Source organism: Salmo salar, chromosome ssa04 (assembly GCF_905237065.1).
Source record: "Salmo salar chromosome ssa04, Ssal_v3.1, whole genome shotgun sequence".
NCBI classification, from domain to species: Eukaryota; Metazoa; Chordata; class Actinopteri; order Salmoniformes; family Salmonidae; genus Salmo; species Salmo salar.
The window spans coordinates 3,932,632-3,949,023 of record NC_059445.1 but is presented as its reverse complement, the minus strand read 5'-3'; the positions used below and the strand labels follow the sequence as shown (position 1 = coordinate 3,949,023).

The following is a 16,392-nucleotide window of genomic DNA, read 5'->3' as shown; positions in this document are numbered from 1 at the left end:
CACGTCCTCAACACCACCCTGTGTAGTTCACTGGTTACCCACGTCCTGAATACCACCCTGTATAGTTCACTGGTTACCCACGTCCTGAATACCACCCTGTGTAGTTCACTGGTTACCCACGTCCTCAATACCACCCTGTGTAGTTCACTGGTTACCCACGTCCTCAATACCACCCTGTATAGTTCACTGGTTACCCACGTCCTCAATACCACCCTGTATAGTTCACTGGTTACCCACGTCCTGAATACCACCCTGTGTAGTTCACTGGTTACCCACGTCCTGAATACCACCCTGTGTAGTTCACTGGTTACCCACGTCCTCAATACCACCCTGTATAGTTCACTGGTTACCCACGTCCTGAATACCACCCTGTGTAGTTCACTGGTTACCCACGTCCTCAATACCACCCTGTGTAGTTCACTGGTTACCCACGTCCTGAATACCACCCTGTGTAGTTCACTGGTTACCCACGTCCTCAATACCACCCTGTATAGTTCACTGGTTACCCACGTCCTCAATACCACCCTGTGTAGTTCACTGGTTACCCACGTCCTCAATACCACCCTGTGTAGTTCACTGGTTACCCACGTCCTCAATACCACCCTGTATAGTTCACTGGTTACCCACGTCCTCAATACCACCCTGTATAGTTCACTGGTTACCCACGTCCTGAATACCACCCTGTGTAGTTCACTGGTTACCCACGTCCTGAATACCACCCTGTGTAGTTCACTGGTTACCCACGTCCTCAATACCACCCTGTATAGTTCACTGGTTACCCACGTCCTGAATACCACCCTGTGTAGTTCACTGGTTACCCACGTCCTCAATACCACCCTGTGTAGTTCACTGGTTACCCACGTCCTGAATACCACCCTGTGTAGTTCACTGGTTACCCACGTCCTCAATACCACCCTGTATAGTTCACTGGTTACCCACGTCCTCAATACCACCCTGTGTAGTTCACTGGTTACCCACGTCCTCAATACCACCCTGTATAGTTCACTGGTTACCCACGTCCTCAATACCACCCTGTGTAGTTCACTGGTTACCCACGTCCTCAATACCACCCTGTATAGTTCACTGGTTACCCACGTCCTCAATACCACCCTGTGTAGTTCACTGGTTACCCACGTCCTCAATACCACCCTGTGTAGTTCACGGGTTACCCACATCCTCAATACCACCCTGTGTAGTTCACTGGTTACCCACGTCCTCAAAACCACCCTGTGTAGTTCACTGGTTACCCACGTCCTCAATACCACCCTGTGTAGTTCACTGGTTACCCACGTCCTCATTATCACCCTGTGTAGTTCACTGGTTACCCACGTCCTGAATACCACCCTGTGTAGTTCACTGCTTACCCACGTCCTCAATACCACCCTGTGTAGTTCACTGGTTACCCACGTCCTCAATACCACCCTGTGTAGTTCACTGGTTACCCACGTCCTCAATATCACCCTGTGTAGTTCACTGGTTACCCACGTCCTGAATACCACCCTGTGTAGTTCACTGGTTACCCACGTCCTCAATACCACCCTGTGTAGTTCACTGGTTACCCACGTCCTCAATACCACCCTGTGTAGTTCACTGGTTACCCACATCCTCAATACCACCCTGTGTAGTTCACTGGTTACCCACGTCCTCAATACCACTCTGTGTAGTTCACTGGTTACCCACGTCCTCAATATCACCCTGTGTAGTTCACTGGTTACCCATGTCCTCAATACCACCCTGTGTAGTTCACTGGTTACCCACGTCCTGAATACCACCCTGTGTAGTTCACTGGTTACCCACGTCCTCAATACCACCCTGTGTAGTTCACTGGTTACCCATGTCCTCAATACCACCCTGTGTAGTTCACTGGTTACCCACGTCCTGAATACCACCCTGTGTAGTTCACTGGTTACCCACGTCCTCAATACCACCCTGTATAGTTCACTGGTTACCCACGTCCTCAATACCACCCTGTGTAGTTCACTGGTTACCCACGTCCTCAATACCACCCTGTGTAGTTCACTGGTTACCCACGTCCTCAATACCACCCTGTATAGTTCACTGGTTACCCACGTCCTCAATACCACCCTGTATAGTTCACTGGTTACCCACGTCCTGAATACCACCCTGTGTAGTTCACTGGTTACCCACGTCCTGAATACCACCCTGTGTAGTTCACTGGTTACCCCCGTCCTCAATACCACCCTGTATAGTTCACTGGTTACCCACGTCCTGAATACCACCCTGTGTAGTTCACTGGTTACCCACGTCCTCAATACCACCCTGTGTAGTTCACTGGTTACCCACGTCCTGAATACCACCCTGTGTAGTTCACTGGTTACCCACGTCCTCAATACCACCCTGTATAGTTCACTGGTTACCCACGTCCTCAATACCACCCTGTGTAGTTCACTGGTTACCCACGTCCTCAATACCACCCTGTATAGTTCACTGGTTACCCACGTCCTCAATACCACCCTGTGTAGTTCACTGGTTACCCACGTCCTCAATACCACCCTGTATAGTTCACTGGTTACCCACGTCCTCAATACCACCCTGTGTAGTTCACTGGTTACCCACGTCCTCAATACCACCCTGTGTAGTTCACTGGTTACCCACATCCTCAATACCACCCTGTGTAGTTCACTGGTTACCCACGTCCTCAAAACCACCCTGTGTAGTTCACTGGTTACCCACGTCCTCAATACCACCCTGTGTAGTTCACTGGTTACCCACGTCCTCATTATCACCCTGTGTAGTTCACTGGTTACCCACGTCCTGAATACCACCCTGTGTAGTTCACTGGTTACCCACGTCCTCAATACCACCCTGTGTAGTTCACTGGTTACCCACGTCCTCAATACCACCCTGTGTAGTTCACTGGTTACCCACGTCCTCAATATCACCCTGTGTAGTTCACTGGTTACCCACGTCCTGAATACCACCCTGTGTAGTTCACTGGTTACCCACGTCCTCAATACCACCCTGTGTAGTTCACTGGTTACCCACGTCCTCAATACCACCCTGTGTAGTTCACTGGTTACCCACATCCTCAATACCACCCTGTGTAGTTCACTGGTTACCCACGTCCTCAATACCACTCTGTGTAGTTCACTGGTTACCCACGTCCTCAATATCACCCTGTGTAGTTCACTGGTTACCCATGTCCTCAATACCACCCTGTGTAGTTCACTGGTTACCCACGTCCTGAATACCACCCTGTGTAGTTCACTGGTTACCCACGTCCTCAATACCACCCTGTGTAGTTCACTGGTTACCCACGTCCTCAATACCACCCTGTGTAGTTCACTGGTTACCCACGTCCTCAATACCACCCTGTGTAGTTCACTGGTTACCCACGTCCTGAATACCACCCTGTGTAGTTCACTGGTTACCCACGTCCTCAATACCACCCTGTGTAGTTCACTGGTTACCCACGTCCTCAATACCACCCTGTGTAGTTCACTGGTTACCCACGTCCTGAATACCACCCTGTGTAGTTCACTGGTTACCCACGTCCTCAATACCACCCTGTGTAGTTCACTGGTTACCCACGTCCTCAATACCACCCTGTGTAGTTCACTGGTTACCCACGTCCTCAATACCACCCTGTATAGTTCACTGGTTACCCACGTCCTCAATACCACCCTGTGTAGTTCACTGGTTACCCACGTCCTCAATACCACCCTGTATAGTTCACTGGTTACCCACGTCCTGAATACCACCCTGTGTAGTTCACTGGTTACCCACGTCCTCAATACCACCCTGTATAGTTCACTGGTTACCCACGTCCTCAATACCACCCTGTGTAGTTCACTGGTTACCCACGTCCTGAATACCACCCTGTGTAGTTCACTGGTTACCCACGTCCTCAATACCACCCTGTATAGTTCACTGTGCGTACCTGTGTTTGTGTGTGTGTTTACGTGTGTGTGTGTGTGTGTGTCTGTGTGTGTGTGTGTGTGTGTGTGTGTGTGTGTGTGTGTGTGTGTGTGTGTGTGTGTGTGTGTGTGTGTGTGTGTTTACTCTACCTGTGAGTGTTGAATGTGTGTTTACCTGTGTGTGTGTGTTTACTCTACCTGTGAGTGTGTGTTAACCTGTGAGTGTGTGTTTACCTGTGTGTGTGTGTGTTTACTCTACCTGTGTGTGTGTGTGTGTGTGTGTGTGTGTGTGTGTGTGTGTGTGTGTGTGTGTGTGTGTGTGTGTGTGTGTGTGTGTGTGTGTGTGTGTGTGTGTGTGTGTGTGAACCTCCCAGGTATCAGTGAGGATAATGAGGAGGAGGTACGTCGTCTGTCAACAGAGAGCAGGTTTGAGCAGACGGTCCGGAAGGCAGCCATGATGATGTTCAGGAAGTTGAACCCTGACAGGAAGGAGAAGATGGCTGTGTCTGAGATGATGGAGAACGTTGGACAGGTCAACGCTGTGCACGGTACGATACACACACACACACACACACACACACACACACACACACACACACACACACACACACACACACACACACACACCTGGACACACACACACCTGTATGCACACACACTCACACACACACACACACACACACACACCTGGACACACACACACCTGTACGCACACACACTCACAACTGGAAACACACACACACACCTGTACGCACACACACTCACACCTGGAAACACACACACACACCTGTACACCCACACACTTGTACGCACACACACACACACACACACACACACACACACACACACACACACACACACACACACACACACCTGTACGCACACACACTCACACACACACACACACACACACACCTGGACACACACACACCTGTACGCACACACACTCACAACTGGAAACACACACACACACCTGTACGCACACACACTCACACCTGGAAACACACACACACTCCTGTACACCCACACACTTGTACGCACACACACACACACACACACACACACACACACACACACACACACACACACACACACACACACACACACACACCTGGAAACACACACACACACACCTGGATGCACACACACACACACACTCACACCTGGACACCCACACACTTGTACGCACATACACACACCTGTACGCACACACACACACCTGGACACACACACACACACACACACACCTGGACGCACACACACACACACCTGGAAACACACACGCACACACCTGGATGCACACACACGCACACACACCTGTACACACACACACACACACACACCTGGACATAGACAGACAGACACACACACACACACACTTAACGTTGAGTTCCACATTCTCAGCAGCCATGTTACTTGATCTCTGGGAACAAGTTGGAGTTGATATTTTGATGAGTTTTGCAGGAATGTTTGACTGTAATACAGTCTACAGTCTACAGACCATCTGTAGACTGTAATACAGACCATACAGACCATCTGTAGACTGTAATACAGACCATCTGTAGACTGTAATACAGACCATCTGTAGACTGTAATACAGACCATCTGTAGACTGTAATACAGACCATCTGTAGACTGTAATACAGACCATCTGTAGACTGTAATGCAGACCATCTGTAGACTGTAATACAGACCATCTGTAGACTGTAATGCAGACCATCTGTAGACTGTAATGCAGACCATCTGTAGACTGTAATACAGACCATCTGTAGACTGTAATACAGACCATCTGTAGACTGTAATACAGACCATCTGTAGACTGTAATACAGACCATCTGTAGACTGTAATGCAGACCATCTGTAGACTGTAATACAGACCATCTGTAGACTGTAATACAGACCATCTGTAGACTGTAATGCAGACCATCTGTAGACTGTAATGCAGACCATCTGTAGACTGTAATGCAGACCATCTGTAGACTGTAATGCAGACCATCTGTAGACTGTAATACAGACCATCTGTAGACTGTAATACAGACCATCTGTAGACTGTAATACAGACCATCTGTAGACTGTAATGCAGACCATCTGTAGACTGTAATACAGACCATCTGTAGACTGTAATACAGACCATCTGTAGACTGTAATACAGACCATCTGTAGACTGTAATGCAGACCATCTGTAGACTGTAATGCAGACCATCTGTAGACTGTAATGCAGACCATCTGTAGACTGTAATACAGACCATCTGTAGACTGTAATGCAGACCATCTGTAGACTGTCTGTATTAAAAGGTCAAATGTCATGTATTTAAACTTGCTTCACATTATTATTTTCTTTAAGTGTAAGTGACTCTGTAATGTTGGCCAACAGGTGGCGCCACCACGGACCAAACCCAGAAAGTCCTGGAGAACATGGTCACTGGAGAGAGTAAGTGTGTGGGTGTTGTATTTACAAGGAGAGAGAGAAGTGAAGATTTAATGACTCATCTCTCTCTCTCTCTCCCTTTCTCTCTCTCCCTTTCCATGTTGCCCTCTACACCTCTCTCCTTTTTCCTCTCATCCCTCTTTCTATCTCCCTTTCTATCTCTTTCTCTCTCCCCTCTCCTCTCTCCTCCCTCTCCCCTGTACTCCCTCTCCTCTCTCTCCCCTCCTCCCTCTCTCTCTCTCTCCCCTCTTCCCTCTCTCCCCTCTCCTTCCTCTCTCCCCTCTTCCCTCTCTCCCCTCTCCTCCCTCTCCTCTCTCCCTTCTCCTTCCTCCCCTCCTCCCTCTCTCCCCTCTCCTCCCTCTCCTCCCTCTCCTCTCTCCCCTCCTCCCTCTCTCCCCTCTCCTCCCTCTCCCCTCTCCCCCTTCTCTCTATATAGCTGGTCAGTTTGTTGACCTGGATGACTTTGTGGAAATCACGAAGAGGTATGCCCAGGGCATGGCCCCCAGCACCGGCTCGACGCAGAGACAGGACACACCCAAGACCCAGAGCCAGGGCCCTGCACAAACCTCTGGAGAGAAGGTACAGCACACACACACACACAGAGTGAGTCACAGCACAACAGGCCTCTGGAGAGAAACTACAGCTAGTCAGCATCCTAAATGACACTACAGCTAGTCAGCATCCTAAACTACAGCTAGTCAGCATCCTAAACTACAGCTAGTCAGCATCCTAAACTACAGCTAGTCAGCATCCTAAACTACAGCTAGTCAGCATCCTAAATGACACTACAGCTAGTCAGCATCCTAAATGACACTACAGCTAGTCAGCATCCTAAATGACACTACAGCTAGTCAGCATCCTAAACTACAGCTAGTCAGCATCCTAAACTACAGCTAGTCAGCATCCTAAATGACACTACAGCTAGTCAGCATCCTAAATGACACTACAGCTAGTCAGCATCCTAAATGACACTACAGCTAGTCAGCATCATTAATGACACTACAGCTAGTCAGCATCCTAAATGACACTACAGCTAGTCAGCATCCTAAATGAAACTACAGCTAGTCAGCATCCTAAATGACACTACAGCTGGTCAGCATCCTAAATTACACTACAGTTAGTCAGCATCCTAAACTACAGCTAGTCAGCATCCTAAATGACACTACAGCTAGTCAGCATCATTAATGACACTACAGCTAGTCAGCATCCTAAACTACAGCTAGTCAGCATCCTAAATGAAACTACAGCTAGTCAGCATCCTAAATGACACTATAGCTAGTCAGCATCCTAAACTACAGCTAGTCAGCATCCTAAACTACAGCTAGTCAGCATCCTAAATGAAACTACAGCTAGTCAGCATCCTAAATGACACTACAGCTGGTCAGCATCCTAAATGACACTACAGCTGGTCAGCATCCTAAATGACACTACAGCTAGTCAGCATCCTAAATGACACTACAGCTAGTCAGCATCCTAAATGACACTACAGCTAGTCAGCATCCTAAATGACACTACAGCTAGTCAGCATCCTAAATGACACTACAGCTGGTCAGCATCCTAAATGACACTACAGCTGATCAGCATCCTAAATGACACTACAGCTGGTCAGCATCCTAAATGACACTACAGCTGGTCAGCATGCTAAATGACACTACAGCTAGTCAGCATCCTAAACTACAGCTAGTCAGCATCCTAAACTACTGCTAGTCAGCATCCTAAATGACACTACAGCTAGTCAGCATCCTAAATGACACTACAGCTAGTCAGCATCCTAAATGACACTACAGCTAGTCAGCATCCTTAATGACACTACAGCTAGTCAGCATCCTTAATGACACTACAGCTAGTCAGCATCCTAAATGACACTACAGCTAGTCAGCATCCTTAATGACACTACAGCTAGTCAGCATCCTAAATGACACTACAGCTAGTCAGCATCCTAAACTACAGCTAATCAGCATCCTAAATGAAACTACAGCTAGTCAGCATCCTAAATGACACTACAGCTAGTCAGCATCCTAAACTACAGCTAATCAGCATCCTAAATGACACTACAGCAAGTCAGCATCCTTAAGGACACTACAGCTAGTCAGCATCCTAAATGACACTACAGCTAGTCAGCATCCTAAACTACAGCTAATCAGCATCCTAAATGACACTACTGCTAGTCAACATCCTTAATGACACTACAGCTAGTCAGCATCCTAAATGACACTACAGCTAGTCAGCATCCTAAATGACACAACAGCTAGTCAGCATCCTTAATGACACTACAGCTAGTCAGCATCCTAAATGACACTACAGCTAGTCAGCATCCTAAATGACACTACAGCTAGTCAGCATCCTAAATGACACTACAGCTAATCAGCATCCTAAATGACACTACAGCTAGTCAGCATCCTAAATGACACTACAGCTAGTCAGCATCATTAATGACACTACAGCTAGTCAGCATCCTAAATGAAACTACAGCTAGTCAGCATCCTAAATGACACTACAGCTGGTCAGCATCCTAAATTACACTACAGTTAGTCAGCATCCTAAATGACACTACAGCTAGTCAGCATCCTAAACTACAGCTAGTCAGCATCCTTAATGACACTACAGTTAGTCAGCATCCTAAATGACACTACAGCTAGTCAGCATCCTAAACTACAGTTAGTCAGCATCCTAAACTACAGCTAGTCAGCATCCTAAATTACACTACAGCTAGTCAGCATCCTAACCTACAGCTAGTCAGCATCCTAAACAACACTACAGCTAGTCAGCATCCTAAATGACACTACAGCTGGTCAGCATCCTAAATGACACTACAGCTCGTCAGCATCCTAAATGACACTACAGCTAGTCAGCATCCTTAATGGCACTACAGCTAGTCAGCAGCCTAAATGACACTACAGCTAGTCAGCATCCTAAATGACACTACAGCTGGTCAGCATCCTAAATGACACTACAGCTGGTCAGCATCCTAAATGACACTACAGCTAGTCAGCATCCTAAATTACACTACAGCTAGTCAGCATCCTAACCTACAGCTAGTCAGCATCCTAAACAACACTACAGCTAGTCAGCATCCTAAATGACACTACAGCTAGTCAGCATCCTAAACTACAGCTAATCAGCATCCTAAATGACACTACAGCAAGTCAGCATCCTTAAGGACACTACAGCTAGTCAGCATCCTAAATGAAACTACAGCTAGTCAGCATCCTAAATGACACTACAGCTAGTCAGCATCCTAAACTACAGCTAGTCAGCATCCTAAACAACACTACAGCTAGTCAGCATCCTAAACTACAGCTAATCAGCATCCCAAATGACACTACAGCTAGTCAGCATCCTAAACTACAGCTAATCAGCATCCTAAATGACACTACAGCTAGTCAGCATCCTAAACGACACTACAGCTAGTCAGCATCCTAAATGACACTACAGCTAGTCAACATCCTTAATGACACTACAGCTAGTCAGCATCCTAAATGACACTACAGCTAGTCAGCATCCTAAATGACACAACAGCTAGTCAGCATCCTTAATGACACTACAGCTAGTCAGCATCCTTAATGACACTACAGCTAGTCAGCATCCTTAATGACACTACAGCTCGTCAGCATCATAAATGACACTAAAGCTAGTCAGCATCCTAAACTACAGCTAACCAGCATCCTAAATGACACTACAGCTAGTCAGCATCCTAAATGACACTACAGCTAGTCAGCATCCTAAATGACACTACAGCTAATCAGCATCCTAAATGACACTTCAGCTAGTCAGCATCCTAAATGACACTACAGCTAGTCAGCATCCTAAATGACACTACAGCTAGTCAGCATCCTAAATGACACTACAGCTAGTCAGCATCCTAAATGACACTACAGCTAGTCAGCATCCTAAACTACAGCTAGTCAGCATCCTAAATGACACTACAGCTAGTCAGCATCCTAAATGACACTACAGCTAGTCAGCATCCTAAATGACACTACTGCTAGTCAGCATCCTAAATGACACTACAGCTTGTCAGCATCCTAAACTACAGCTAATCAGCATCCTAAATGACACTACAGATAGTCAGCATCCTAAATGAAACTACAGCTAGTCAGCATCCTAAATGACACTACAGCTAGTCAGCATCCTAAATGACACTACAGCTAGTCAGCATCCTAAACTACAGCTAGTCAGCATCCTAAATGACACTACAGCTAGTCAGCATCCTAAATGACACTACAGCTGGTCAGCATCCTAAATGACACTACAGCTGGTCAGCATCCTAAATGACACTACAGCTAGTCAGCATCCTAAATGACACTACAGCTGGTCAGCATCCTAAATGACACTACAGCTGACCTTTTTGAGTAAAGAGGTGTGTGTGTCTGTTTGTGTACGTGCTCCTGTGTGTGTGTGTTCCTGGTGTGTGTGTGTGTGTGTGTGTGTGTGTGTGTGTGTGTGTGTGTGTGTGTGTTTGTACATTTGCAGAGTGGCCTGGTCCCCAAGAAGCCTCAGAAGGGAGTGTGGGGGATGGGTCGGAGTGACATGTTGATGGACACGAGACGACACTTCCTGGTAAGTATGACATCACACCCAATCAGCTAACATCTCTTAAAATATTGGTTCAAATACTCACCACTCCCTCCCTCACCCCTACTCCCCTCTTCTCCCTCCCTTCCTTCCCCATCCCTACTCCACCCTCCCTCCTCCCTCACCCCTCCCTCCCTCCTCCCTCACCCCTCCTCTCCATCTCCAGGTGTTGCAGTACCCTATCACTGCGGTCATCGAGGTGAAGGATCAGCTCATTGATTGGGCGTCTCGCGCCGGCGTGCAATGGCTGAGCACGGTGATCCCCACGCACCACGTCAACGCGCTCATCTTCTTCTTCATCATCAGTAATCTGACTGTTGACCTGTTTGCCTTCTTCATCCCACTCCTCGTCTTTTACCTCTCCTTCATCTCCATGGTGATCTGCACGCTACGCATCTTCCAGAGCAGCAAGGTACAGCTCAGCTAACATTACCCTCTCTTCTCCTTTTCTCTTCTCTTCTCACTTTAAACTCTCCTCTGATCTCTCTTCTTCTTCGTCTTCCTCCTCCTCCTCCTCCTCTCCAGGCGTGGGAGAACTTCAGTGCCCTAACAACTCTGCTGACCAGGTTTGAGCCTGGCCTGGACGTGGAGCAAGCAGAGTCTAACTTTGGCTGGAACAATCTAGAACCCTACCTCTACTTCCTGATATCTGTGTTCTTCATCATCTTCTCCTTCCCCGTCGCTGATAAAGGTGTGTGTGTGTGTGTGTAGTGTGTGTGTCTATAAGAGGCTAACCAGTGTTTCTGTGTTATAGGATGGATCCCCTGCTCGGAGCTCTCCACGGTAGCCATCTTGTTCACGGTGGTCAGCTACAAGAGCCTGAGTCCCTCGGGCGCCACTTACGCCAAACGGGCGCTTATCACTGAGGTCAGACACAGGCCAAATGGCACCCTATTCCCTATATAGTGCACTACTTTAGACCAGGGCCCTATTCCCTATATAATGCACTACTTTAGACCAGAGTCCTATTCCCTATACAGTGCACTACTTTAGACCAGAGCCCTATTCCCTATATAGTGCACTACTTTAGACCAGAGACCATATATATATATATTATAATACATATTACTGCTGGTCCTATGTGTGGTTCTGTCTGTAGGTATATATATATTATAATACATATTACTGTTGGTCCTATGTGTGGTTCTGTCTGTAGGTATATATATATATATATATATATATATATATTATAATACATATTACTGCTGGTCCTATGTGTGGTTCTGTCTGTAGGTATATATATATATAATACATATTACTGCTGGTCCTATGTGTGGTTCTGTCTGTAGGTATATATATATATAATACATATTACTGCTGGTCCTATGTGTGGTTCTGTCTGTAGGTGGCGACGTCTTTGTGTTCTCTGACCAGTCTCCTGCCCCAGAGTGCTGTTCTGCTGAGGATGCTGAGCCACACTTTCACTACCCTGCCACTAGGGGAGTCAGTGGTGATGAAGATCAGTCTGCCCTGCCTGCTAGACCTCTACCTGTACTACCTGTTCTTCAGGTCAGTACCTCTACCTCTACTACCTGTTCTACAGGTCAGTACCTCTACCTCTACTACCTGTTCTACAGGTCAGTACCTCTACCTGTACTACCTATTCTTCAGGTCAGTACCTCTACCTCTACTTCCTGTTCTTCAGGTCAGTACCTCTACCTCTACTACCTGTTCTACAGGTCAGTACCTCTACCTCCACTACCTGTTCTACAGGTCAGTACCTCTACCCCTACTACCTATTCTTCAGGTCAGTACCTCTACCTCTACTTCCTGTTCTTCAGGTCAGTACCTCTACCTGTACTACCTGTTCTACAGGTCAGTACCTCTACCTCTACCTCTACTACCTGTTCTACAGGTCAGTACCTCTACATCTACTTCCTGTTCTTCAGGTCAGTACCTCTACCTCTACTACCTGTTCTTCAGGTCAGTACCTCTACCTCTACCACCTGTTCTACAGGTCAGTACCTCTACCTCTACTACCTGTTCTACAGGTCAGTACCTCTACCTCTACCTCTACTTCCTGTTCTACAGGTCAGTACCTCTACCTCTACTACCTGTTCTACAGGTCAGTACCTCTACCTGTACTACCTGTTCTACAGGTCAGTACCTCTACCTCTACTACCTGTTCTACAGGTCAGTACCTCTACCTCTACTACCTGTTCTACAGGTCAGTACCTCTACCTCTACTACCTGTTCTACAGGTCAGTACCTCTACCTCTACTACCTGTTCTTCAGGTCAGTACCTCTACCTCTACTACCTGTTCTACAGGTCAGTACCTCTACCTCTACTTCCTGTTCTACAGGTCAGTACCTCTACCTCTACTACCTGTTCTACAGGTCAGTACCTCTACCTCTACTACCTGTTCTACAGGTCAGTACCTCTACCTCTACCTCTACTACCTGTTCTACAGGTCAGTACCTCTACCTGTACTACCTGTTCTACAGGTCAGTACCTCTACCTCTACTTCCTGTTCTACAGGTCAGTACCTCTACCTCTACTACCTGTTCTACAGGTCAGTACCTCTACCTCTACTTCCTGTTCTACAGGTCAGTACCTCTACCTCTACTCGTTCACCTGTTTCTACAGGTCAGTACCTCTCCTCTACCTCTACTACCTGTTCTACAGGTCAGTACCTCTACATCTACTTCCTGTACTTCAGGACAGTACCTCTACCTCTACTACCTGTTCTTCAGGTCAGTACCTCTACCTCTACTACCTGTTCTTCAGGTCAGTACCTCTACCTCTACCACCTGTTCTACAGGTCAGTACCTCTACCTCTACTACCTGTTCTACAGGTCAGTACCTCTACCTCTACCTCTACTTCCTGTTCTACAGGTCAGTACCTCTACCTCTACTACCTGTTCTACAGGTCAGTACCTGTACCTCTACTACCTGTTCTACAGGTCAGTACCTCTACCTCTACTACCTGTTCTACAGGTCAGTACCTCTACCTCTACTACCTGTTCTACAGGTCAGTACCTCTACCTCTACTTCCTGTTCTACAGGTCAGTACCTCTACCTCTACCTGTACTACCTGTTCTACAGGTCAGTACCTCTACCTCTACTACCTGTTCTACAGGTCAGTACCTCTACCTCTACTTCCTGTTCTACAGGTCAGTACCTCTACCTGTACTACCCGTTCTTCAGGTCAGTACCTCTACCTCTACTACCTGTTCTACAGGTCAGTACCTCTACCTCTACTTCCTGTTCTACAGGTCAGTACCTCTACCTCTACCTCTACTACCTGTTCTACAGGTCAGTACCTCTACCTCTACTACCTGTTCTACAGGTCAGTACCTCTACCTCTACTACCTGTTCTACAGGTCAGGGCCTCTACCTCTACTACCTGTTCTACAGGTCAGTACCTCTACCTCTACTACCTGTTCTACAGGTTAGTACCTCTACCTCTACCTCTACTACCTGTTCTACAGGTCAGGACCTCTACCTCTACTACCTGTTCTACAGGTCAGTACCTCTACCTCTACTACCTGTTCTACAGGTCAGTACCTCTACCTGTACTACCTGTTCTACAGGTCAGTACCTCTACCTCTACTACCTGTTCTACAGGTCAGTACCTGTACCTCTACTACCTGTTCTACAGGTCAGTACCTCTACATCTACTTCCTGTTCTACAGGTCAGTACCTCTACCTCTACTACCTGTTCTACAGGTCAGTACCTCTACCTCTACTACCTGTTCTTCAGGTCAGTACCTCTACCTCTACTACCTGTTCTACAGGTCAGTACCTCTACCTCTACTTCCTGTTCTACAGGTCAGTACCTCTACCTCTACTACCTGTTCTACAGGTCAGTACCTCTACCTCTACTACCTGTTCTACAGGTCAGTACCTCTACCTCTACCTCTACTACCTGTTCTACAGGTCAGTACCTCTACCTGTACTACCTGTTCTACAGGTCAGTACCTCTACCTCTACTTCCTGTTCTACAGGTCAGTACCTCTACCTCTACTACCTGTTCTACAGGTCAGTACCTCTACCTCTACTTCCTGTTCTACAGGTCAGTACCTCTACCTCTACCTGTACTACCTGTTCTACAGGTCAGTACCTCTACCTCTACTACCTGTTCTACAGGTCAGTACCTCTACCTCTACTTCCTGTTCTACAGGTCAGTACCTCTACCTGTACTACCCGTTCTACAGGTCAGTACCTCTACCTCTACCTCTACTACCTGTTCTACAGGTCAGTACCTCTACATCTACTTCCTGTTCTTCAGGACAGTACCTCTACCTCTACTACCTGTTCTTCAGGTCAGTACCTCTACCTCTACTACCTGTTCTTCAGGTCAGTACCTCTACCTCTACCACCTGTTCTACAGGTCAGTACCTCTACCTCTACTACCTGTTCTACAGGTCAGTACCTCTACCTCTACCTCTACTTCCTGTTCTACAGGTCAGTACCTCTACCTCTACTACCTGTTCTACAGGTCAGTACCTCTACCTGTACTACCTGTTCTACAGGTCAGTACCTCTACCTCTACTACCTGTTCTACAGGTCAGTACCTGTACCTCTACTACCTGTTCTACAGGTCAGTACCTCTACCTCTACTACCTGTTCTACAGGTCAGTACCTCTACCTCTACTACCTGTTCTACAGGTCAGTACCTCTACCTCTACTACTACCTGTTCTACAGGTCAGTACCTCTACCTCTACTACCTGTTCTACAGGTCAGTACCTCTACCTCTACTTCCTGTTCTACAGGTCAGTACCTCTACCTCTACTACCCGTTCTTCAGGTCAGTACCTCTACCTCTACTACCTGTTCTACAGGTCAGTACCTCTACCTCTACTTCCTGTTCTACAGGTCAGTACCTCTACCTCTACCTCTACTACCTGTTCTACAGGTCAGTACCTCTACCTCTACTACCTGTTCTACAGGTCAGTACCTCTACCTCTACTACCTGTTCTACAGGTCAGGGCCTCTACCTCTACCTCTACTACCTGTTCTACAGGTCAGTACCTCTACCTCTACTACCTGTTCTACAGGTCAGTACCTCTACCTCTACTACCTGTTCTTCAGGTCAGTACCTCTACCTCAACTACCTGTTCTACAGGTTAGTACCTCTACCTCTACCTCTACTACCTGTTCTACAGGTCAGGACCTCTACCTCTACTACCTGTTCTACAGGTCAGTACCTCTACCTCTACTACCTGTTCTACAGGTCAGTACCTCTACCTGTACTACCTGTTCTACAGGTCAGTACCTCTACCTCTACTACCTGTTCTACAGGTCAGTACCTCTACCTCTACTACCTGTTCTACAGGTCAGTACCTCTACCTCTACTACCTGTTCTACAGGTCAGTACCTCTACCTCTACTACCTGTTCTACAGGTCAGTACCTCTACCTCTACTTCCTGTTCTACAGGTCAGTACCTCTACCTCTACTACCTGTTCTACAGGTCAGTACCTCTACCTCTACTACCTGTTCTACAGGTCAGTACCTCTACCTCTACTACCTGTTCTACAGGTCAGTACCTCTCCTACCTCTACTACCT

The 16,392-nt window shown here is 47.3% G+C and overlaps 1 protein-coding gene across 2 annotated transcripts in view; it reads left to right on the top strand.

Moving 5' to 3' along the window:
• LOC106594199 (wolframin) overlaps positions 1 to 16,392 on the top strand; it is a 78,694-nt gene that overhangs the window by 19,218 nt on the left and 43,084 nt on the right. For both annotated transcript variants that reach the window (XM_045716323.1, XM_045716322.1), the window contains exons 5-12: positions 4,253 to 4,426; positions 6,253 to 6,309; positions 6,743 to 6,885; positions 10,780 to 10,866; positions 11,048 to 11,293; positions 11,407 to 11,572; positions 11,636 to 11,748; positions 12,227 to 12,390. In XM_045716323.1, coding sequence (XP_045572279.1) covers positions 4,253 to 4,426; positions 6,253 to 6,309; positions 6,743 to 6,885; positions 10,780 to 10,866; positions 11,048 to 11,293; positions 11,407 to 11,572; positions 11,636 to 11,748; positions 12,227 to 12,390 — 1,150 coding nt within the window. The remainder of the gene's footprint in view (positions 1 to 4,252; positions 4,427 to 6,252; positions 6,310 to 6,742; positions 6,886 to 10,779; positions 10,867 to 11,047; positions 11,294 to 11,406; positions 11,573 to 11,635; positions 11,749 to 12,226; positions 12,391 to 16,392) is intronic.